Genomic DNA, 24419 nt, shown 5'->3' with positions numbered 1-24419 from the left:
CTAAATCATCCTCGCTATTGCATTCACTCAAATCACATTTTAACATACACACATGTCAGAGAGTAGCCTGGGAATCCAAGCGTTAAACTTTTTTCACAGTCTAGTTTATGATATTTTTGCTGCTGGTTTAACGCTTGGTGCAGGTAACTCGCCTGCAGGGACATTTTTCCCTGCAATACAGGTTCGGCCTGATTGGCCAGCTTTCGGCGTATTACTTAGCAGTACTTTCGCGCGCATTTTGATAATTTCGATGCGCGCGCATAATTTATGGAAAAAGCTGACTTTGCAGAAAAAAGGAAAACAAATGAAAATGAAAACATAGATTCATTTAGAAACAAAATGGCTGTTGGTTAGAAGTCTAAATACATGTGGCTGATGCTTTAATGTGGTTTTTAGTAGTTTTGAAAGTCTTTAGAGCTTGTGAAAGAGTTTTTATGGTAAGTTGATTATGTGTGTTTGCCTGGGTTTCCAAAGTTCAGAAAGTCTATCAACAAGGGTTCACACACAGACTGTTTATAACATTCTGTGTCAGACTAATCTACCTGCACCAAGCTCTATACTTTTAGAACTTTGTGAGAGGTGAGGTATTTTTTGTTTTTTCTAAAATTATGAGCTTGGATTCCCAGGCTAGTCAGAGAGATGGCTGATGGAGCTATTAATTACGAACAGTTGAAGGTGGTTGTGAAAGAAATCATTCAAACAGAGTTGAGACCTCAAGTCTTAAACGTAGCAGAAGAAAGAGCGCAACAAGTTGCAGATCAAACCTCTGTAACAAATTCTAATACATTAACAAAATTAAAGGAAAAGCTTGAGAATAAAAGAAAAAGCGACAATGTTACTTTTTCAAAGGCTGGACACCCGATCAGTTCAAACATAATACAAAAGTTTTGGAGAAAATTGATGATGCCCTTGAAGCTATCGAAACAACGGACGTGGAAGGAATAACAACTGCTTTAAAGAAAGGTAAGCAATTACTTGAAACCAGGATAAAGCATTTAAGGATCGCCGATGCCTACGGTTGGCTAACAGTTAAGGAATTTAAAGCTAATGAATTGACATCTGGGGAGGCAGAGGAGAAAAGACTAAAGAGGGCAATAAAAAACGCAGAGATTGTCAAAGGCCGTTTTTATAAAAAACAAAAACTTTCCGATGATTCAGATTACAATAAAGTACTGTCCCTTTTCGAATATAGTATCACCTTCGTCTCTCGCATATTCAACAAAATCACATTCATCGTCATCAACAAATAAAAATTCGTCAAGTTCTTCAAAAAGCTCGAAAGACGGTAAAAGTACCTCCGGATAAAAATATTCGTTATCACTTTAAATTTCACAGTCAAGTTGCTTACTCGTGTTGAAAAATTGAAGCGTTATAATTCAAACGACTTTCCTTAGTATTATTTTATCTTTTATGAACAATTAAATTCATTGTGCTTGATGTACTTTAATCAAAAGACAGTAATTTCGAATTATGAAGTTCATTGTGTTTAATGTACTTTAACCAAAGGACAGTCATTTCAATTTATTAAATTTATATACATGAACAACACTTAACGTGTAGAATGTAATTCAAATTTGTGTAACATCGTTGTTTTCTAAATAACTTTCGCCAATTTGATATCAAGTTTTTGTTCGATTTTTCGCTTCTCCAGAGAGATTTTGGGAATTTGAGCAATCTTCCGAAAGCGTCTCCGTTGCTGGTAAGATAATGAAATTTTCGCACTTTTGGGAAAAAGATTTGAAAGCATCAAAATTCGCCCTGGGTGTCGTACGTGAAGGCTATAAAATACCCTTTGAATCAAACCCACCACCTTTTTACGCTAAGAACAATGCGTCCAGTTTAAAGAACGACCATTTTGTCAAAGACAGCATCAAAAAACTTTTGGAAGACAGTTGTATTGAAAAAGTATCGGAGCCACCCTACTGCATCAACCCCTTAACCGTAGCAGAAAGAAATTCTAAGCTTAGGTTGGTATTAGATCTCAGACACGTCAATAAATTCATCAAACCAAACAAATTCAAATACGAAAATTTAAAACAAGCCTCAGAGTTAATCGACCAGAACGATTTTTTAATCACTTTCGACCTCAAAAGCGGATACCATCATGTACCGATCAATCATATTTTTCGAACCTTTTTGGGATTCGCATGGGAATTCGACGGTAAAATGCAATTTTTTGTGTTCAAAGTTTTGCCATTTGGGTTAAATATAGCATGCTTAGTTTTTACAAAGCTCATGCGACAATTAGTAAAGAGATGGCGTCCGATGGGAATTAAATGCGCGATGTATCTTGATGACGGTATAGCTGGGGATAGTTCACATTTTTCTTTGATTCGATCGAGAGATAGGATGCTGCAAGACATGCAATCAGCTGGTTTGACAGTAAACTTTGAAAAGTCGAGCCTCGAACCCGAAAAAAGAAAAACATGGCTAGGTTTCATAATCGATACTGAAAAAATGAAATTCGAAGTCCCAACAACAAAAATTCTGAAAGTCCAAAACTTACTTTTAGAAGCTTTAAATTGTGAATTTATTTCAGCTAGAGAAATTTCTAGAATAGCAGGAAATCTTATTTCTATGGCACAAGCTATCGGGCCACTTGTTTATTTATTTACAAAGCAATTGTACAAATTTGTCGAATCCAGTTTCTCTTGGGACAAAAAACGTCTCCTAACATTTGATGTAAGACAAGAGCTCGAATTTTGGAAGGAAAATTTAGAAGTCACGAAGAGCTTTAGAATTAACACACAACCTGAAGTCACAAAAATCGTTTTTTTGGATGCAAGTGAAACCGGTTACCGGGGGTTATGTTGTGGAAAAACTCGGTAACATCATAGCTAGAGGGAACTTTGACCGAACCGAACGGCAAACCAGCTCGACTTACTGCGAACTTCTTGCAGTAAAATACATTTTGCTATCATTTCCTAAAATCTTAGAAAACGAAAATATTGAGTGGTTTACCGACAATAATAATATATGTAGAATCATAAATCGAGGTAGCACAAAGCAACACTTGCAAAATCTTGCAATCGAAATTTTAACATTTGTTTATCGTCCAACATTGAAATTTACCCTACTTGGATCCCTAGAGAGTTAAACGAAATTGCCGATAAAATCTCAAAGACCAACGATACAGACAACTGGTCAATTGACAATGAAACTTTTGATTATGTACTTAAAAACTACGGACAGGTTACCATCGACCGATTTTCAGACAGCTTAAACAAAAAATTTTCTCGGTTTAACTCCAAAGAATATTGTCCTGGTACTTCTGCAGTTAATTCTTTTTCGTGCCACTGGGGAAACCATGAAATTAATTGGCTTTGTCCTCCAATAGCATTAGTAGGAAAAAACAATTAAACATTTAAGAAATTGTAAAGGTAAAGGCATACTATTTATCCCCTTGTGGCCATCAGCATACTACTGGCCTTTATTGACATCAAACGGTTTCGAGTTTGAACCTTTTGTAAAACATTTTTTAGTGCTTGATCCTTTCTTTGTCAATTATTCAAACACCGATTGTATTTTTGACGGCTTTGCAAATTTTTACTCTTTGGCGTTATTTATTGACATGTCCGCATAATATATTGAGCAAACTAAATGAACAAGATCTTAACAAATTCTTCCTTTATTCTATTTTATGATGGTGACAACTTTAACGCCCCGTTGCAAAACGAATTTACTTCACATCACTGTCTCCGTTACAAATGTGTTTTATGTGTCAATGCCGCTGTGCAACACCTTTGACGTGTCAATGCCCCTGTGCAACACAACTTATGCGTCAATGCCCCTGTGCAACGCACTTGAAGGAGCAATCGTTCTCCAGTTGATGATTGATTACTACCTTGAATTCAAGTTCGCAGACGTAGAGGTAACATAATTATTTACTTAATTTATTGCACTTTAAATTTTCCGACAGATAATTACGCTCCAAGTTTGAAAGAGAAGTTAATGGCAATTAAGAATAAAAGCCTCAAACGGAAAGCCGAAAGTCTAACTACCCTATTAGAAGCAGCTTACGCAAAATCTACTTTGAGAAAATACAAGCCAGCATGGGAGAAATGGGTATCTTGGGCTGACCCCTTCGAAGAAATAAACAGTTGTCCTGCGGATCCACTTTACGTCGCCATCTACTTAAACGATCTCACAAACTCTTTCGCAACCGAAGGCGCACTGACAGCAGCAATCTTGGGTATAAGGTGGGGTCATTTGAATTCAGGTTTTGATTTTCCAACAGATCACCAACTTGTTAAGTTAGCACTCGAAGGAGGTAAACGCATCATTGCAGAGAGGCGATCCCCATCAGACAGACACCGCCGAAAGGAGCCCTTGCCTTCTGAGCTTATTAGAAACCTCGCAAAAACATATTTCACTTCAACAAATTTAGTCGAAATTCGCTTTCTTCTCATGGTCATTATAGGTTTTGCAGCATTTTTCAGAATTAGCGAAATCCTTCAAATTCAGATAAAGGAAATCACTTTTGACAATTTCGGTGCAACAGTTTTTCTACCAAAGTCAAAAACCGACCAAGTTCGTGAAGGTAATATCGTTTTCATTAGCAAGACAGGAACAAAATGCTGCCCAATTTACTGGCTTCGCAAATATTTGTCACTATTCAAATTAAATTACAAACCCGAGGCTTACCTAATTTGTCATCTTTACAAAACAAAGAGTGGTCACAATGCCCATGGTCTTCTTCCGATATCCTACACGACCGCTTTGAAAACTTTCAAGGATCATCTTTCAAAAGAAACCAATCCTTCCATTTACGGCTTGCACTCATTAAGATCAGGAGGTGCATCAGAGGCAGCAAACAATGGTATTTCGGACCGTCTCATTTCAAAACACGGTCGTTGGTCATCGAACACCAGCAGAAACACGTATATCAAAGACAATGCCGAAAAACGTTTTGAAATTTCCCGTTCTTTAGGGATTTAGACATTCCGACTTCCTTTTTCTTTCTCGTGTTAATGCAAGCAAATACCAAACAAAAAGTAGAAACAACTATCGTTTTTTATTGTTTGTTTCATTTCGAAAAGGAGAAACAGTGGAGAAACGATGTTTCCAGCGATTGAAAAAAGCTGGAAAAGCAGGTTCTCAACAATTTCGCACGGAAAATTAATTATGCATGCGCATCATTAAGTGATAATTATGATTCGTACGTCTTTAAATACAATTCAAAATTCTAAATCATCCTCGCTATTGCATTCACTCAAATCACATTTTAACATACTTTAGCAAACTTCTCCGAAATTTCCAGATTTTCTCGTACTATATTTAACCATAAGCCCCTGTATACTCCGGTCAACCTTTCTTTACTTTTATGACATTGGAACATCGAACGAGCGCTTCTTCCTGGACTTCAAACAGATGATCAATCAATGGCTCAGACGATCAACCACCAAGGACTACAATAGAATATACTAAAAGACGATCGATTACCAAAACAAACGCCGGTCATTGGGGATTGACGATCTTATCAACATTCACCACCGACAACTTATCAAACATGGAATCGGGGATGTGTTTTATCAAGTTGATGAATTTGGTATTCCTTAAACGAAAATTACAAATAGATTGATAACATTTTGAAGCTATGAAGCTCATACCTCGTAAAAATCCTTTATAATAATTATAATTTAAATTTATGATCTCTTACATTTGACGGTCAACAATTTGTACATAAAGGGGGGAAGACCTTTAACCTCCGAAGGTCGGGGTGACGGACGCCATTGGTTCGGAGATAATGTTTCCTCCAGAATAAACAGCCACTGGGGGTTTTACGCTACACGCTTCGTCACAAAAATTCAGTTGTATTTTTTTTGAGTTTATCCAACTTGTAATTTTACTACCGAATTTGTTAAACATTTTTTTTACCGCGAGTGTTAATGTAAGCAAATACCAAACAAAAAGTAGAAACAACTATCGTTTTTTATTGTTTGTTTCATTTCGTAAAGGAGAAATAGTGGAGAAAGTAGTTTCTCAGAGGAGGTGGAGTTTTTATAAGATGCTTTAATAATTTTTTCGCCGACCAACCTTCTTTTGTAAGTAGCTTGACCTGTAAAACAACAAATTAAATTATACTTGAAAAAAACTCATTTTTAGGAGTGCATTTTCTAGGGTGTTTTTCCCATAACATCTTTCGATGATTCGCCTTTTGCTTTCTAACCCAGTACCTCGACCACCAACAAAACTTAACTGCACAATAAAGATCAGTCATCGTCTACAGCCTAGGTAATATCAGCCTATTTAAATATTTTAACTAAATTAGAACTAGTAAACTAAACTAATTTCTGCAAATTTAGGTAAAATTTTCCAAAATAATTCTCGCAAATTCTAGATTTTGGGTGATTATCTTGATGAAAATGATAAAACATTGTCTTCCACAATCACTAAAGTTGCACTTTATCAATTTACAGGCCCAATCCAAAGAGATTTTCCAGGAGACAGTCGCGTTCTTAATGAAGTCCAATTGGCTTTTCACCTAGTGGCTGAATGCGTAAGTATCTCAACTATAGTTGATCACAGTAAAGCTTATCTTTCGTAAATCTTTGATTCGATGCTCTGTGACAGACGTCTTCGACAAAGTCTGGAACTTTTGGATGAATTGAATTCGAACAATTTTTTGTTACCCATGCGTGTTCGAGTTATGGAGGCTTTGCCGTACTTTTATCTTTCTTTCACCAGATATCAGAAGTGATTCGTGACCATATGAACGTCTTGCCGCATTGGATGTTTTTGATCGATAACTTGATTCGTGCTGCTGTCAAACGTACCATTGATGACATCAGCAAAGGTAGGCTCATGTGATTTTCTATTTCTTAAACCATTGTTCACTCGACACCATTCCTTTGACGAAGGGTCGGTTGTATGGTAGACTAGAAGAGTTTGCTTCTGACTTAAACTTGCTTTCTGAAAAATTCCTATGAAGTATTTATCAACGCCATCCAGTCTATCAAAGAAAGCTATAAGAAGCCCCCGGGCTATTTGTGTGGCTACTTGTATATGCAAGGAAGTTACATTTAATATCCCAAGGGATTAACCAATGACATTCGAATTAGTATACGAGATTAAAATGCTTTTAGATAGGGTTCTTTGCGGGGATGAGTGAATTTTGTATATTTGCCACGTACAAATATGAATTTCTACTTGATGTATATCACACAAAACTGTGGCATGTTATACATTTACTGTTAGGCCAATTATCCTTGAGTCTGAGATTTTAAGAATCGCCATGAAAAAAATTGATAAAAAAGAAAATGAAAACTTTTGCGAAGAAGAGTATTTCAACTTTGAAGAGCTGATTTTCGGCAAAGAAAAGAAAAATTTAATTTTTGCGGTAGATGGTGTATCTTTTACCGAACTAAAAAAGGATTTTCGGAAAATTTTTCTAAAAGCTTATTTGTCTCAATATCTTTAAAATAGTGCTTTTTGACCAACTTTTCATCCCGATTTTTCATAGAAAAACGGCCATAACTTTTAATGCATTAGTTTAAAAAAATTTTCCGAAAAATTTAAAACAGTTCAATGCAGACAGTTTGAAAAAAATTCCAAACAAAAAGGTTGATTATCTATTAAAACTTAGCACTTTTTATAGAAGAAGGTAATGCAACATTTTATTAACGTCTTTTTAAAGTTCATAGCGTCATTTTTGCAATTAAATTCTTAATTACTCTTAAGGGAATTGATTAAAAAGCAATTTATAAAGGCAATTCTTTGTTAAAAACATAACTTTTATGTTTAAATACTCAAATCAATTTTTCGGCTATGGTCAGAGCCCTTAAAGGGACATAACAGTACTTGCGAAATTTGTAAACAAACTGTATGCAGCGGATACAAAATCAAAACAAATGTCACATGTCAAAATAAAAAATCAAACCAAATATGGCTAATTTTGATTGTTCAATTGTTTTACAAGTTTGTTTTGGACACGTGATTTTAATTGTTCTTTTTAATGACACGTGGTTCGCGCAATGTTTACATTTTACTACTGTAATGTCCCTTTAAGTCTAGTTTACCGTGAATTTTTGTAATGGTAAATTTGCCTCTTTTTTCATCGCTTCTTGAATTTAAATTCTCCCAAAAAAATCATTCACGTTGAATAAAAATGATTCTTCCGATATGATGTTAAAATATTTGGTCGTATTTGAAAGTCAAGAATGGCAAGGTAGTTATCATTGACCAATTTTAGAATGAAAACCCATGCGAAAAGTATCGGCATTCAACCCGAAAACAGGCCAATTTTGACAATTTATACAACGTATGCAGTTTCGCTACTATTTACATGTAGTCGCGTTTAGTATGCTTTGCCAAAAATTCAATCATTTTTGCACATTTTATTTTTCAAGGAATTCTACCCTTAGCTACTTACCCTATTTTCTGTAATATGATATAATTCCAAGGCTAACTAAAATTTACTCAGTCCACTTACGTTTATGAATTGATGTCACGTTTCCACTCGGCAAAAGAGGCATTTTTTGAAATTACACGTTTTTTATGAGAAAATCAAAAATTGTTGTTCTTGACTTTTCGAGTTTTAAGATATTATGTTCTTACATAGTTCGTTCTTATGAAAGAACATGTATCGTATAACTCAAGCGGATCAGCATTGTTGATGAGATATTTCCGTCACTTTTTGCTTGCAGCCAAATTGGTTGCGATTAACCGATATGTCATATTTCCAGAAATTTCAACCCTAATGAAGGTTTCTTTCGCCCTCAAGCTTTTACGACTATTAAAGAGTCTTATCATTTCATTCTTAAAGCATTTCTAAAGATTTATAAGTCTTAAGTCTCATGTTAAAACTCAGAATTAGAATTATACTTTCCAAACGTACTTTACCGCGCTTTACAATCATTTGTGGTGTTTAAAATTTCGCAAGGAAATCCCCTTTGTCTCAAATGTTTTGTCCATGATTGTCTGAAAAATTGAGAAATCCCAATTTTTGCTCAGCGGGGGGTCTAAAATTGCCTCAAATGTTTTGTCGACTGTAGTTCTCCGAAGAGATGGAATGAAAAGTAAAAATCAAATTCTTAAAATATGATACAGGTTATATATACTAAAATTCGCGGTTTATATACAGTTAAAATTCGGTTGTATGCAGGTTTTAAAGAGAAAGCCGTCCTCCTTGAGGATGGCAAACTGCCATCCCGCATACATACCCACAAGGGACTTAACCATCATGGAAATTGTTTGAATACGCGACAAGTGATGTTCGTGACGTAATTTATGAAAAGGTCTATTCACTGGGAGTTGGACAGCGTTACGAATGCTCAAATTATTTCCTTCTCGATCACTTAGGATGTCACGGACATCCGTTTAGCTAACTTGCACTAAGGAGATTCTTTATGTAATCCTATGAGCTTGTTTTGCTTGCGTTATAGGGTTCATTTTTTCCAGTTTTAAAATGATTCAGTAAGCCTGAAAATCTTCGCTGGCAAGCTAAGTAAGATGCCCCGGATTTTCAAAGTCCTGCTAGCGGTCGGAAAAATCAGAAAATTAAATTTCGGTCCTACTAAGGGTCGGAGAAATATTAAGATTTCACTTTTTTACCCCCGGAAAGATTTGGTCAAAGTTGGTCAAAGTTGTCCCTTTTTAGTCCCGGTAAGGGTCCAAGGGTCCGTATGTAAAATTTAGCATTCATGTGATATTATATCAGTAGTAATAACATAAAATTTTAAAATATATCTTTTATTACCTTTTATTGTCAATAGTTAATCAATATGTTCCCTAAGGGATTACACATTTTTGTACATTTTGTTGAGATTTTTTCGAAGAAGTTTTACACTTGACAATCGTTCAGCGTGAAACTGACAGTAGTGTAATTTTTTTACTGACAAATAAAATTATGATATTAAAATATATCTTAATCAAAAGCTTGATAAATGTTTGAATTTATACAAAAAGGATGTTTGTCATTTTTCTTCCTTTAAACTGACAAACCTTTTTTTTCAATTCAATTCAAAACTTTTGGTCACCCTAGGATATTGTTTTTCAAATACACGTTTTTTTTTTATAAGAACGTCAAAAATTTTCGAAGCCTTCGGATGTTCTTAGTTTTTTGGATTTGAAGCCTAAAAATGTTCTTAAAATGTTCTTATTTTCAGCATTTTTTGAACATTTTGATGTAATTTCTCAAGAAAATGCATGTTTTTAAGTCTCCAAAGCCTTAGAATGTTCTTAGAATATTCTTAAATTTTTGGGCCTCGAAGCCTTATGTTCTTATATAGTTTGTTCTTATAAAAAAAAACGTGTATGTTTACAACTGCACAAGTTATGGACATCGTATATACGGTACGTTGTTTAGACGTTGTTTTTTTTTGCGTCATGGTGTTGCAAGAGTCCTATCAATATTTCAATCGATTGCACCGTGTGTAACCTTTGTAAACATCTATAAATCGAAAAAATATTTTTTTATTCATCAAAAAGAAAATTATAATATTTCAATTTTTGAATATACACACAAGGCTGTTTTGTAGAGTAGTTGAAGAACATTATATTCAATTTTATAGTTTGGCATGCTCTGATGACACAAATATGTGATAATAGATGTTGAAGTATCGAATGATTCTTGATGAATATTGAATTATCCTCAGAAGGATAATGTTCGAAAAACCCATTATTGATTTGATCTTGTTTCTCGTTCAACTTACTTTAACTTGTGGATCAATAGCAACATCTGGTCAATATTTTGAAATTTTTGAAGAAAAAATACTGTCTGGGCACACTTTATCATCAAAATATGGTGTCAATCAGATCGAATGTTCTTTGCTATGTCAAAATCACGCAGAATGTTTTTCCGCTAACCATCACAAAAATAAAAAGATTTGTCACTTAAAACCATATGTTTATAATTTCAATGATAATGGTTTAGTGGAGGCTGTTGGCTGGACATTCTTGCATCTTGTTCGAAACATCGACGTTCGAAAAGAAGAAGTTAAAAAGCCAGAAGGCCCGGATTTCATTATAACACAAGGTATCAATCTTGAATCTTTCCGATATCAGCCAAACCAAAATATGAAGATAAGGCTTAGAATTAAAGATTTTGATACAATGTTTGTCTCTTTTATGGTAAAGTTGTCTTAAGTTAGACTGGCAGTGGAGAGTCGAAGCTTGTTTGAGTAATGGAAAGTGTTGTTTTTAAGGTTTTGCCACTTGAAGGAATTAGGGACCTTCTTCGATTTAAATACGGGAACGGGTACTAAGGTTGCGAGGATTTTGGACACCCTGAGACCCTGAGTGGAATAAGGAAAGATGATATTTTTTTATACTTATACTTAAGACCGCTGTGGAGACTATTTTTACCTTATTTCGCTCTTTCAAGGGGGAAAAATGAAGTTTTCCTATTTTTCTTTCTGATTTACCCAACCCTTACATGGGCCAGGGTCAGAGTAAGCCTTCAGGGCAGTACACATATCCGTACCTTTCACTTGCCTTGTCCCCAGGGAGTTGGAGAAGAGAATCGATTCATTTAGATTCTATATATTTATTCGATTCGATTTATAGATACGCATCCAGTGGAAGGAAGGTTATTCCATATAATCCCTGAAACTTCTGAATCATGGTCTTTATCGTTGGATATTGTACCAAAAAATGTTTCCATCGAAAATTATCAAAATGTTATTTTTCTAATGTTTAAAAATAAGACCACCAGTATGTTGACTGTGGTTGGGGTACACATAAAGAAAGGTAAGAAATTTCACTTCATTCGTGTAGAAATACTGAAATGTACCGCTAGGTGCATACTGTAGGATGGCTAAACTTTCCCATTCCCGGGGAAACTTCCCTTTTGCTATTTACAACAAAATAAAACAATCTCGGTAGGTAAAAAACTAGCTTCAAGTTGTTAGGCGGTCAGTCAGGCCGTTGTGTGTTGTCTACGCATTTGTACACAGCATAAGAAATATTTTTATTGGTGAGCCCGTAAGAAACAGTGGACAGATATTTCACTTGTATTGAGAAAGTTTAATAATCCCATAGTAGCAGCCTCCGTTGGTAAAGTTTTTTAAAATGTCGTGGATTTTGAAGGGTAGTCACATCAGGGACTCTTTTTGCAAATATTATCAAAGACTTTCCTCAAAACAAGTCTACATTTAAACTCAGTGACACACCTCTCGGTCAGTCAGCAAGGATGGATAGGTTTTTAGCGTGTGTAAACTAATCTGTCCCTAGTGCTCCAGTGCTGAAACTTCACCGCTGAACCCAGAAAATATCCTAGCTTTTGAGATTAAATGATTGGACCTTTAACGGAATTTTTGGGTAGCAAGAGATACTCCAAGAGATCTACATGCCCAACCATTACCATTAGAGATTTGAAAGATAAGCAGTAGCGTAGCCAAGAGGGACAGAAAATTTGTGTAGGAGAGAAGATTTTTATGCTACTGTAATTATTGCCCCCCGGCACGAGGGGGCCTCTTAGCTTCGTGAAAGGCAAATATTCTGCAAAAAATTATTCAGAAAAAGACGACAACGGCGGATCTGCCTTACCTGAATGATAAAAATAAAAACATAAATTTAAAAAATTTGTCGAGCAATAACAGCATTCAAATGGCGATAAAAAGCAAGAGAAGAAAGTAGTCCATCTCTTTAACCATAGTATAAGAAAGCCGCGGCTGGAATGATAACATCTGAATTTCTGCTGTTCTATCTCTGTCGTATTTGATGACTATTTGTTGATCAAGAAATCAGTAATGTAGCATCTTTAATGGTAAATTTTATTGGTTTGTCGTTAATACTTACTTCTCAGTGCGTTTTAGACATTAATGATATGCCCTTGATAATACACTTGTATTATAAAATCATTGTAAAGGAAAATCAACACTAAGAAATTCAAACAAGCACAAAATGGCTGGGCTGAAAGAACTCAAAAATTAATGAGGTGCCTCGAAATGCCTTCACAATATTTCAGTGAAATCTTTTTAGAAATCAATGAAAAAGTACATCAAGATAATACTGTGAAAATTTCAAGCCAGCAATTTCAAAATGTGTCATTTAAACTGACAGGAGAGTTGTCATCTTGAATATAGTTCTTATAATTTCAACTTTGTCGAAAAACTATTGTTTCCACAAAATACCCCTAAAATATGTCCAAAATTAGTTCAAGTGTTCTATTGGGTACAGATTCAAAGATATCTAGCAACAAAAAGACTTTTTGTGAAGGAAATTAAGAGAACATTTTCAAAAACTATCTACCAATAATAAACTGAGCATCTCGATGTTCTTATAAAGCTCGGAGACAGAGATGGAACAGCAATTAACTGAAAAGACAATGCGGTACATATTCCAGCCGCGGCTTTCTTATACTATGCTTTAACTGTGTACGTTATTTTACATGTTCAAATTCGAAAAGTTATGACAAAGGTTTAAAAAAACAATTCAGAATTGACTTATTTATCTTTTTAGATCTGATAAAAACAAAGTTGCACTATTCTTGGTGGCTTTCCCGCTTTTTCATAAAGAATTGTCATTTTAACATTTCACTCCTATTTACCATGACATTTTCTCAAATTGTCGAAAACTGGACGGTGTATTTAATGCGAGCGAAGCGAGAAAGATATCTCCGGGGGAGGACTAGAGACAAACTTTGAAGATATCTTTTTAAATCCATTTGATCGTTTTTTTTAAACCAGCTTCAAAATCCAAAGGACTTTAAGCGCGTTCAGCTACAGCTTAACCGGCGTGCGACGCCGGATACCGGCTAGTAAAAAATAATACGGTAGAATAAAAATATTGACTTTTTAGAAAATCACCCAATTAAGCTTGAGCGTTTCGGGCAAATAACTTGACATTATGGACAGAATGAAATCACCCAGTTAGGCTTGAGCATTTCGGGCAATTAACTTGACAATTTGGACAGGATGAAATTACCCAATTAGGCTTAAGCGTTTCTGGCAAATAACTTGACATTTTGAACAGGATGAAATCACCCAGTTAGGCTTGAGCATTTCGGGCAAATAACTTGACAATTTGGACAGAATGAAATCACCCAGTTAGGCTTGAGCATTTCGGGTAATTAACTTGACAATTTGGACAGGATGGATTGAGAAGCGTCTTGCTTTAGCTTTAATGTTCTAAATATTCCCGTTTGAATCTGCACATAGTTTTGTTGTTTCAATCAAATATTTTAATCCACTTTTCCCGAAATTGTACCAAATTTTGTTAAAACAATTTAAAATCATGGTGATGAGCATTTTCAGCCAATGAATTGTTAAAAATGTTGAGATATTTGCCTGAAGAGCACCTGGGGGGTACTAGGGCAAGGTGTGTTACGGGGATGCTCCGCTGGTCAGGGTACCTTTTTTAACCTCCACGAGTCCCAGGTAGGGTCGCAAAAACACCAAAATAGAAAAATCAGTCCCTCTATTTTTGGAAAATTTGAGGAAAAGTAGAAAATTTGAGAAAATTTTTGAATTTCAGTCCCATTCAGGGTCACATTTTTCGCAAATTTCGAGTCCCACGTAGGGTCCTATTTTCGAACCTCAGCGAAGCACCCCCGTCGGTCGACAAGGGTAGTACCCCCCCCCGGGAAGAGCATAAGCTTAACTTGTCGGTAAAAACATTTTTAGATATAATATTTACCAGTTTTGTTGAATAAGAACCTGGTCAAATAATTGGCATATTTTTAGCGTCATTCCCAATCCCATGTTTGTATTGAAAGAACCAACTGCCAAAAGCCAATTAATTCATTAGATTGAAATATATTGGTTCCTTTCTTATAAAGTTAATGTTCATACAAAAAATCTACAACTTTTGTGTAATTTTCTGATTATTTTCTTCGTGGGGAAAGAATAAATTAACCTTTCCACCCCGAATGCCATACATATACGTCTTTGATACGTTCCGAATGCCGTACATTTACGCAATTTGATAGACACGTCTTTCTCAAGTCATATCTTTTATTGGCTTGCTTGGTAATCGTCAAAAAAAAGAAAAGGAAAGTAGAGAGTCTAAGCTTTCCGTTTATATATAATGATGTAATGTTATGATCATGTGGTGAGTCAGCACTTTTCGAAGAAAAACACTGATTGAAAATGGCGGACGGAAAAACACTGATTTCTGAGAAAAAAGACTGATGTTTGGAAAGCCATTGTAAGCAGTAGAATGTTTTTTGGAAGCAAATTTTTGGTATATGGCTTCAGGAGTAAGTATATAATGATAAAATACTAAAGAAAGATTTAATAATCAAACTTCCCCCACTTTTTTTGCATAGGAAGTGAAAAATACCAAAAAAGTGACATTACCGAAAAATGAGGAAAAGAACTTTGGTAAATGTGGAGCTACCATTTTAGTTAGAGTATTTTATTTGGATTGGTACCCAACCTAAAAACTGCAGAATTTAATTAGTTTTTCAGGGATAGCAACTTTGTTATCAAAAGATTTCTAGTTCTTGAGTTATGACAAAATAACCGAACATGTCCATTTTGTCAAAAAATGTTGCATGGGGACAGCGTGAAAATATAAAAAACAGCGTGGTGGAAAGGTTAAGAAGAATCTGAGCCTCAGATTTCAGAAGTTACTGAGAAGTACAGGTTTCCATTTTCATTAATATTGATATTTAAGCCTGAAAAACTCATATAAATTTTTTAAAAAGCAGCCCAGCCAGAATCATATGACTTACTGGTTTTTCCTATAAAAAGCATATATCTGAAGATACTGCCCTTCATACCATCTATATTATAATACGCTAAAATCGGAACTCTCCAATTCTCGCATGAAGCTTTTTCGCTAGCGATTTTTAAGCAGACGGCAATTCTTTTTCGCGCCTTTTCTGTGTTGGTTTTTACATTAGTAAAATTTCAGCTTTAAAATGAAAGCCGTGAAAAACATTTAATCTTTTCTCTCTTTTTCTTATCTTCTTTTTTGAATATTTTCAGGAGCACTTTGAAATTGAAGACTCTTCTTTTTCTTTTTCATTTTGAAAAAGTCTTTCAAAGTCACCCTCGAATGTCTACCCACGATGGCTAGCCACGATGGCTAAAGGACTTAAACGAAAGAATATATTTACAAGATATTTTTCATTGTGGTAATTTCTAGCAATGCAAGATCTTCATTTCTTCCCAGGCAGTTTTCATTTAATTTGCATTCAATTTACTCTATAATTTTAAAGTTTTCTTTCAAAAACCCAACTTGATGAAGTAGTATCAAAATAGTTTTAATTTTCTTTGAACATAAAAAAAAATGTCTGATGTAATTCTCCTCCGAAATACAAGAAATTATATTAAGTGATTTGACAAAAGATGTGTTTTCCTTTTCCTTGCAAAGTACAAGAAATTACTTCAATTAGTTTTCCTTGGAAAATTCAACATATTTTTTAGGTAATTTTCCTTGAAAAATACAAGAAACTGTACATAAGATGATTTTCCTTGGGAAATACAAGAAATCGTAACAGGGTATTTTCCTTGGGAAATACAAAAAACTGTATATAAGATGTATTTTCCTTGGAAAATACAATAAATCGTACTCGGTGATTTTCCTTGGAAAATACAAGAAATATGTCTTAACTATGTTTCCTTGGAAAACATAACTAACTGTTCGTAGAAATTTTCCTTTTACATTACTAAAACATATTTCGCATAAGTAAACAAAATATGTATAATTTCTAAAGTGAAAGCGAGCGAAGCGAGCGTAATAATCATGTTAAAGAGTCGTCTCGGACGACGCCGGGACGGCTAGTATATACTCATAATACACGTTTAGCGACATGTTCGAATACTTTGAGTAGAGTAATATTTGTAATCTTGAAGAGCGCTTAATAACTACTTGTGGTATAAGAAGGGAATTTCCCAGAAAAGGGAATTTCCTTAAATTAACTCTCCAGGGATAAGAAAAAGAAAAACTGAGATTTCAAAATGAGTAATCAGATCAAATTAACTCCAGAAAAGTCTTTATGATGATGATAAAACAATAGAGAGACCGTAAGATAAGAATGCTTCCGTTAAGCGGAACTAAAATACTGAAAAACGCGCAAACGCAAACGCAAAATTATGAGATGTTTGCCCAACTTCCTTATGCGTGAAACTATGAATACCATCTTCGATCGCTTTAGGCTCCCTGCGGTGGCAATAAATTCAGGGCTATGAGGACATTTATAGCGATAGTTAATGCTAGTCTACTATACCATGAATTCATGATATTCATGACGAAATGTTTTCTACGGAAATACCAGTTTTAGCCAGTAGTGGCAAATTTAAGCTAGACAAAAGTTGTACAAAATTTGCCACTACTGGCAAAAACCGGGGTCTTTCTGTAGAAAACATTACGTCATGAATATAATGAATATATAATTACAGTGTCATAAAAATCTTCTCTCCTACACAAATGTCGCGCCCGTCTTGGCTACACTACTGGATAAATGCCAATAAAATATCAGAAAAAGTACATTTTATCCTTATTCTTACAGACGAGCTCATAATAAAATTTCCATTGAATGGCGAACAAATGACATTCACACCCAAGTTAAATTTGCAAGTCGATCAGCAAATTTCACTCAAAATGAAACAAAAACGTGAAATCAACTGTGGCTTTGGAAAATGTGTATGGAGATTCAAAATCTATATCAACAATATCCAGATCTATGAGAACGTGAATAATTACCCAAAGATTTATCGAAACTTCAAGTGTTATCTCAGTAAGAAAAACACACAATCGGCTAAAGTTATTGTCAAACGTGCGAAGTACAGATCTCTCTCGGAAGAAATCTCTGTTCGTCCGAACAACGTTATTGGGGAAATCCCTTTCATGTGGCCACCTTACCATGGTTATATGTCGTTCAAAATGAAGAGATTAAGTGAAGAAATTTATGACGAGGAAAATGCAGTTCTGAATGTCAAATCAGGTACCATATTTTTAGAAATCTGTGAACTCTTGGTATTTTTCGATTTGTTAGGTTAGGTTATGCGACCGAAAAAAGTGGAAAAAGTTATATGTATAGAAAAATCCTCTTTTCATAACATGATTACTTCATTCGTTTTGTGTGAAACTATAGTCTAGGTAGGAGACTACTTTAATGGGATAGAATTTCGCTTCGATGAAATTTCGTGACCTTGCTCATCCGCAAAATTTTAATAATTCGCGAGAAATTTTATTTTACAGGCGACAATAGTGAAAGGAAAGTTCTTTAAGTTTTGTGCCGGAAATATAAAAATAATATAATATAAAAAAAAAAATTCGTGAAAATTCAATCCTCTCGAAATTTATCCCAAAATAGAATTTTTAAATGGTAACCTCGAATGGACATAATGGAATGAAATACAAAAACTGGCAAGCCGCTTCGAAACATTTACAACCACTTTCATAACAAATCTGTAAAACAATAAGCGAGACAATCGAAAGATTTTTGCTTTGTATTAACATTTAAATCTTGATCTTGTTTGTATTACAGTAAATTTCATTAAAACTTCTTACATCCCTTCTCACAGACCCACTGGGACCCCTTCCCACTGGAAAACTTGTCCAAAATATCGTCCAAGGTGGAAGATAATCCCTTTTTAGTCCCCACAAAAAATAATCAAATAAACCAATCCTAACTACAAAATATTATGCTATTTTCCCCATCCCCGCTGTTTTTTCTGACTTGCAAACAAAATCCCCATAAAATGAAATCACCAGCCATAAAAAATATAGGAATATCAATCCCCATCAAGTTTATAGCCGTTAGTTTTATCCCCACTGGCTGAAAAAAAATCCTACCGGGTCTGTGAGAGGGGAGTGTCTTCTTTTATATCCGTTTAAGATAAATGTGACGCGCTGTCTTTTCACATCGTACGGTTAACCTTTTTTAGATACCATTGGCAGCACTCGAAACCTGCCAAAAATCAGACCTATAGGTCAATCATTTGTTGTCTCAACTGCTACGAAAGATAGTCGGAATGTGGAACTACTCCAGATCATTCCAGCTTTGAATACAGAACACCGTATCGTATTCTTTTACAAGCAATCAGAGATATCTACAAATGATACAGATTTGAGATTCTACTTTGATGGTGCTCTAAAGAAAACTCTAACAGCTAGATTCAGTCGCTTTAAGGGTCTAAAGATCTATGCAGGAGAAGAGAGGGCTTCCGAGAATATCGTTTTGAGAAGTTTTGAGTTTGGTAAGTAAAATTGCCATTCAAATGGTAGATTCTCCATGGTAAAAGATTTTCTCATAACGACAGTCCAGTCGAGTTCAAAAAACGGAACTTTTTTTTTAGTTCTGGAAATGGAACTTTTATTACAACTTTGACAATGGTATACCAATTAAAGATAGCGTGTCGATATAAGGTCAAAAAAGAACTTTTAATTTTATGGATGAAAAAAGATGAAAAAAGTTCCATTTTCGGAATTCGACTACAATCATGGTCAAAATCTATTGAGAATTTAGCTTATTTCCTCGTTTTTCCAAATTTTGAGTTCGGGCGAGAAAGTCAATTTTGGGCCATCTCTTAAATTTAATCAGATATTTCAATTTGACAAGGGTTTATAGACTTCCAGGCTATATTCTGAGCGTTATTAGACAATTTTTTACTTTTGGATCCTCAGATGCTTAAGGTCTGAAGTCTTAAGTTTAACGTTAAAACTCAGAGTTAAAAGTCTACCCTTCCAACCTAAATTTGTGGGAATTTCCCTTTTTACTTAAATATTACGACCATGATTGTAGACTGACAGAAAGAGGCTGGAATGTGGGTAAAAAGCTTTGGTCAGAAAAGCAGCTGTTCCTGTCAGATGTCAGATACCTTCCTTTTCCTGAGTGACTGTAAGGGAGTCAGTCCCGAGTGTTGGAGCATCCTTTTGATAATACTTAAGTTCGATGTTAAGTTGTACGATGGCACGATTGGAGACTCGAGCATGAACGTGACTTTTGAAACTTTTGTCTTGTGACCAGGCCTTTGAGCAACTTTCATCGAAAATGCATTCGTGGAATCTTTTAAGGTGATGGATATCTAAGAGTTCCACTATAGTGGCTATTTAAGAAATGCTAATAATGATGCATGTTTTTCTATAAGCATAACGTTTAGAAGCAGATGTATGCTTAGCCTCTTGGTACCTAAACAATGGTTCTTTTGTTTGAGAACAATAGAATGCTAAGCATAATGCGAGCCTAATACAGCCTGCTTATAAAAAAGATGTATTGATATATGTACTTATTATTTATAGGTCTCTACGAAACTCAAGTGTCAGCAAATAACTTCCTTGGCTACGTACCTTTCAAATGGCCACCGAAAAACGGTTATTTGAAAGTCAAAATCATGAAGCTTGATGATGATAAATTTACAATTCGTTCTGATGTTCTTTGTTTCGGTCTACCAACCTCTTCCTATCGAGAACCAGAGTCAATGAGAAAAGAGTTCAGCTCACCACATCGAATGCTAAACAGGATGAGAAATTACTTGGAAGCTACATGCTCAATCATAACACTTACCATAGTTTTGAGTTTATCTATAAGGATGCTGTGGACGATACAGAGACGACCCTGCAGGTTTATTTCGATGGACAAATGGTTAGAGAATATTCTGGTGAACTTCTACAAAAGGATAATGTTGAAATCTTTGCATCCTATGATGGCAGTGTTGATGGTTATTACCCTCCAGCTACAAATATGCTGGTCAAAGATTTAGAATATGGAGAAAATTGAATGAACATATTCTCCTTTTTTTTCATTTTTATATAAAAGTTATCTGAAACCTTAATTTAATGGGTAAACACTAAGAACGGTCTGTGAAAACCGAACCTATGGCATTTCACTCCCAAAAGCTATAGAAAACTTGCAGAAATAATTAAAAAGTTACTTATGGACTTTTTCCTCAGAGATTTTGCGCGATGTGACAGTTGCAACACAGCGCAAAAGTCTGAAGCTTTTTGATATGGTAAATAGATTTGACCGATGGCCCTTGATATAGGTAAGAATGACCAATGACCAATGACCAATGACACGTTTACTTTAATGGACAAATGGTTAGAGAATATTCTAGTGAACTTCTACAAAAGGATAATGTTGAAATCTTTGCATCCTATGATGCTAGTGCTGATGGTTTTTACCCTGCGGCTACAAATACACTGGTCAAAGATGTAGAATATGGAGAAAATTAATTAGAAACATAGACCATTGGGTTTTTTGTGGAGTCGAGAAAAAAACTAAATTCTTTGTTAAAGATATTTCTTCTTGTTGTAGAGCCGTACTCAAAAAAGAGGAACTGAAACTATATTTGTAAAAATTTGTATATAAATATTTAATAATTTTAATTTAACATTTTGTGCACTAGGATCCGCCATTGATTATTATCTTCATTGAAATTTAAACTTTTACTTTTCAACAACCTGTTCCATTTTTTGTGGACAGACTTTAATCGCCATATACCGGCTACCGTAATTTTTCTAATTTAACGCGTGAAGATAAATAATTATTTTGGACGCTACGCGTGAAAAATTAGAGAATAATTAATTACGCTATCCGAGTGTGCTGAGTACGCGTTAATAATTAGGGGAAATTGAATTGGACGCGCTAGATTGGAGGTAGATATCACGTAGAAATCTTTATTTAGTCAGGATTGTACAGTATATATTACATAGTATGTATCGTATATTGTATTGTATTTTTGTCTAAGTTTTCATTTCCAAGTTTTGACCACGCGTAATAATTAGAGTAAAATTAATTACTTGGAATTTCGGCTACGCGTTGATAATTAGAGTAAAATTAGTTACGACTTTTCGCCAAAAACAGGGTACGCGTTAAATTAGAGTACGCATTAAATTAGAAAAATTACGGACCATCAGACGTAAAAAGTGTTCGAATTTTCACCTTTGTAACCGCTAACAATCCAAACGTTCGTTCAATACCAGACGCGCCAAAATGACAACATTTAGATGAGGATAGTGTTCCCGGAGGATAGTGACGAAGTACAACGACTTTGAAAGAAGACGAAATTAAGCTGGCTTTTTGTGAAAGACTTTTCGTAGAGGCGAAGAGACTTTAGGTGCTCGGGTAAATTAATGCGTGCTCAAGTCTGTATTGTAACGTCAAATTACCGTGAAGACCTGGTCCACTGAATATAACGCCCTGCTTTACCAGTTGTTTACAGGCCTTGTTTATTGTTGTTGTATACATTAGCTTCTATAATATACTGATATATATCAATGTTTTGTTGTACTTAGAGACAAAGAGGAAAAAGTTACTCACTCGCTGCGCTCGCTCCAGTGGCTTAAAGATTTGAAACATAGTTTAGTAAGTATATTCATTGCTTACTGATTTGTACATATCAACGACCCTTTTTTGGTTTTCTTAGAGACTTGTGGAATATTAGTAAAATTTACTTTTGTGACTTAAAAGTTTGTACACTAAATATCATAACTCCAGGCATTATTATTAGTTTACCACACACAAGAAATACAACACAAAGATGTTTTAATTTGACAATTAATTTTCAAAGACTGTCCTATACAAAACTTTACTATATAAATATGAAAAATAATAATCGTTCGAATGATGATGAAATAATTGACAACTAAGAAGCATTTCATTTCCTCGTAAAATACATAGAAAGTGCTTCATTTTGCCATTTTGCTCATAAAATAACGTTGAGTAAAGTCCAAAGGCACTTAATTTTCCTTGTAAAATACACGAGAGCACTTAATTTCCTCGAAAATTACATTTTGAGCAGTTCATTTTCCTTGCAAAATACATACAGACTTGAGCACTTCATTTTCCTTGTAAAAGATATACACAACACTCGATTTTCCTTGTAAAATACATACAGAACACTTCATTTTCCTTGCAAAATACATGGTACCGAGCACTTTATTTTCCCTGTAAACCAATGACAGGACTTAATTTTCCTATAAAATACATTAAGTAGTTCATTTTTATAGTAAACTATTAGCCAAACAAGTAACACTAAGTCGCATAGATATTCTAGAATTTGAAATTGTAGCATCGGTGGCTTTTGTTGATTAAAATACCATTTACTCGAAGTATAGGTAATTATTTGATAAGTATAGGTGATTACCTTATGATAGATTAAAGTACTCTCAAAGTCATATAGAATAAACGAAATCTTTCAGATACTCTTATCTGTTAAACTTTTCATACACGAGTGAGAACCAACTTTATGATAAACAACTGCATTTTTTTGATATTTACATTGCTTAGGTGAATTAAATCCTGAAAATTGTTTTTCATCTTTTGTATAACGAATCCCTAGTCCAGTTATATTTGCTCGATTTATTAACATTCCAACGTAAACATCATCCATCCGAAATGGGTTCACCCAGTCAAAGTGTGGACGAATTCTTTCAACGATCAATCTGGTTAATATGAAACCTAAACCTGTTGCGAATGGTGGATACGTGTCTGGCGCGTATTCCTTCTTAGAAATATACCACTTAGATCTCCGATTACGGTTAGGGAGAGTCTTTGGATAAATTAATCCAGCATAGATTCGATCTTTATGCTCTAATACGAAAGGGTCTGTATAAATGATTTGAAATAAATTTGGTATATTAGTAAAGACATCATCATCTCCCTTCAAGAGGTAATCATAAGAACAATACTCCAATGACCATAAAAAACCAAGCATAACTCTTCTAGATAGGTCCCAATAACCTTCAGTTCGATTTGTAATCAACATATCTTTAAAATTTGATGATTCCAGTTTAGCTGCTTTGATAGTGTCACTACGAAAACCAGTGTTAAAGTAAACTTTGTATGTGATATGATTGTATTTTTTACGATATTCAATAAATTTGGTTGAGTTCCCCCACGTTGTTCGAATCGAATCTCTTTTATTTTGATTCTGAATTCCAGACGTCGTCAAAACTAATATGTTGCCAGTAAATCTTTCAATATCCTCAGCATTCAACAACTTAATATTTGCTTTTGGGTTTAATTGTGGAATTTTTCGTTTTGTTGTTAGTGTTATTGTTGTTGTTTGTATTGTAATTGGTACTTTACTTCTCCGGATAGTAATTTCAAAGTTGGTGGCCATCCAAACGAAACCAAAAAACAGAACAACCATTACAGCGACCTTCTTTTGGGAAATACGTCTCACTTTTGGCAATTTATTCAATATTGGTATCATGATCTGCATTTTTTTATTTGTCACCTAAACTTCTACTAAACGCCTGTCTGATGAAAAAAAAACAGAGATACATAATATTTTTCATAATCTTATCAACTAAGAAGATTAATGTCATACTAGTCCAGGAGCTGGGGGAGGTCAACTATGACAGTCATAGAGGCACGTGCAAACATATATCATCATGTAGCACTATGTCTGAAGTTTCCGAATTTACTTGTTTGCTGTCCGAAATTTTCTTGTAGGTGTCTATTTTACGGACCAGAATGCAAAAATAGCGAGATTTTTTGACGTCAATTGTGTTTACTAAATTGGATCTAACTTCTAAACGGTTTATAGAATTCAAACGAAACTTTGCCAATCTGTTACTGA

The 24419-nt window shown here is 34.6% G+C and overlaps 4 protein-coding genes across 5 annotated transcripts in view; 3 read left to right on the top strand and 1 right to left on the bottom strand.

The window, feature by feature from the left end:
* LOC136814102 (uncharacterized) overlaps positions 1-3178 on the top strand; it is a 62683-nt gene extending 59505 nt beyond the window's left edge. The window contains exons 5-6 of one of the 2 annotated variants that reach the window (XM_067070605.1): positions 850-963; positions 1652-3178. In XM_067070605.1, coding sequence (XP_066926706.1) covers positions 850-963; positions 1652-2829 — 1292 coding nt within the window. In that variant the 3' untranslated portion in view covers positions 2830-3178. Of the gene's footprint in view, positions 1-849; positions 1629-1651 lie in introns of those variants that run through there. The other variant, XM_067070607.1, reaches the window with a different exon arrangement.
* Positions 3179-3951: 773 nt separating this feature from the next.
* On the top strand, positions 3952-6810 carry LOC136814062 (integrase/recombinase xerD homolog). The gene is made up of 4 exons (XM_067070560.1): positions 3952-4270; positions 4421-4540; positions 6420-6499; positions 6688-6810. Exons 1-4 carry the CDS (start codon positions 3952-3954, stop codon positions 6808-6810), a joined length of 642 nt encoding a protein of 213 aa, XP_066926661.1.
* Positions 6811-10440: 3630 nt separating this feature from the next.
* Positions 10441-22394, top strand: LOC136814100 (uncharacterized). Its single transcript, XM_067070603.1, has 5 exons — positions 10441-10975; positions 11506-11688; positions 17399-17833; positions 18780-19091; positions 20134-22394. The coding sequence occupies exons 1-5, from the start codon at positions 10603-10605 to the stop codon at positions 20592-20594; spliced, it is 1764 nt and encodes a 587-aa protein (XP_066926704.1). The 5' UTR covers positions 10441-10602; the 3' UTR covers positions 20595-22394.
* A 618-nt stretch (positions 22395-23012) lies between these two features.
* LOC136814107 (beta-1,3-galactosyltransferase 5-like) lies at positions 23013-24096 on the bottom strand. The gene has a single exon (XM_067070613.1). The coding sequence runs from the start codon at positions 24057-24059 to the stop codon at positions 23031-23033; it is 1029 nt and encodes a 342-aa protein (XP_066926714.1). The 5' UTR covers positions 24060-24096; the 3' UTR covers positions 23013-23030.
* Between the last annotated feature and the right edge of the window lie 323 nt (positions 24097-24419).

The sequence above is a fragment of the Clytia hemisphaerica genome, unplaced genomic scaffold, assembly GCF_902728285.1.
Source record: "Clytia hemisphaerica strain Z4C2 unplaced genomic scaffold, Clytia hemisphaerica genome assembly, whole genome shotgun sequence".
NCBI lineage: Eukaryota > Metazoa > Cnidaria > Hydrozoa > Leptothecata > Clytiidae > Clytia > Clytia hemisphaerica.
This window is presented reverse-complemented; position numbering and strand designations above follow the sequence as displayed.

Coding starts and splice junctions, on each gene's coding strand:
- LOC136814107 (XM_067070613.1), bottom strand. CDS start 24,059: ATGCAGATCATGATACCAATATTGAATAAATTGCCAAAAGTGAGACGT.
- LOC136814100 (XM_067070603.1), top strand. CDS start 10,603: ATGTTCGAAAAACCCATTATTGATTTGATCTTGTTTCTCGTTCAACTT. Junction 10,976..11,505: donor GGATTTCATTATAACACAAG/GTATCAATCTTG, acceptor TTCGATTTATAG/ATACGCATCCAGTGGAAGGA. Junction 17,834..18,779: donor AGTTCTGAATGTCAAATCAG/GTACCATATTTT, acceptor AACCTTTTTTAG/ATACCATTGGCAGCACTCGA.
- LOC136814062 (XM_067070560.1), top strand. CDS start 3,952: ATGGCAATTAAGAATAAAAGCCTCAAACGGAAAGCCGAAAGTCTAACT. Junction 4,541..6,419: donor AACCGACCAAGTTCGTGAAG/GTAATATCGTTT, acceptor ATCAATTTACAG/GCCCAATCCAAAGAGATTTT. Junction 6,500..6,687: donor TTCACCTAGTGGCTGAATGC/GTAAGTATCTCA, acceptor TTCTTTCACCAG/ATATCAGAAGTGATTCGTGA.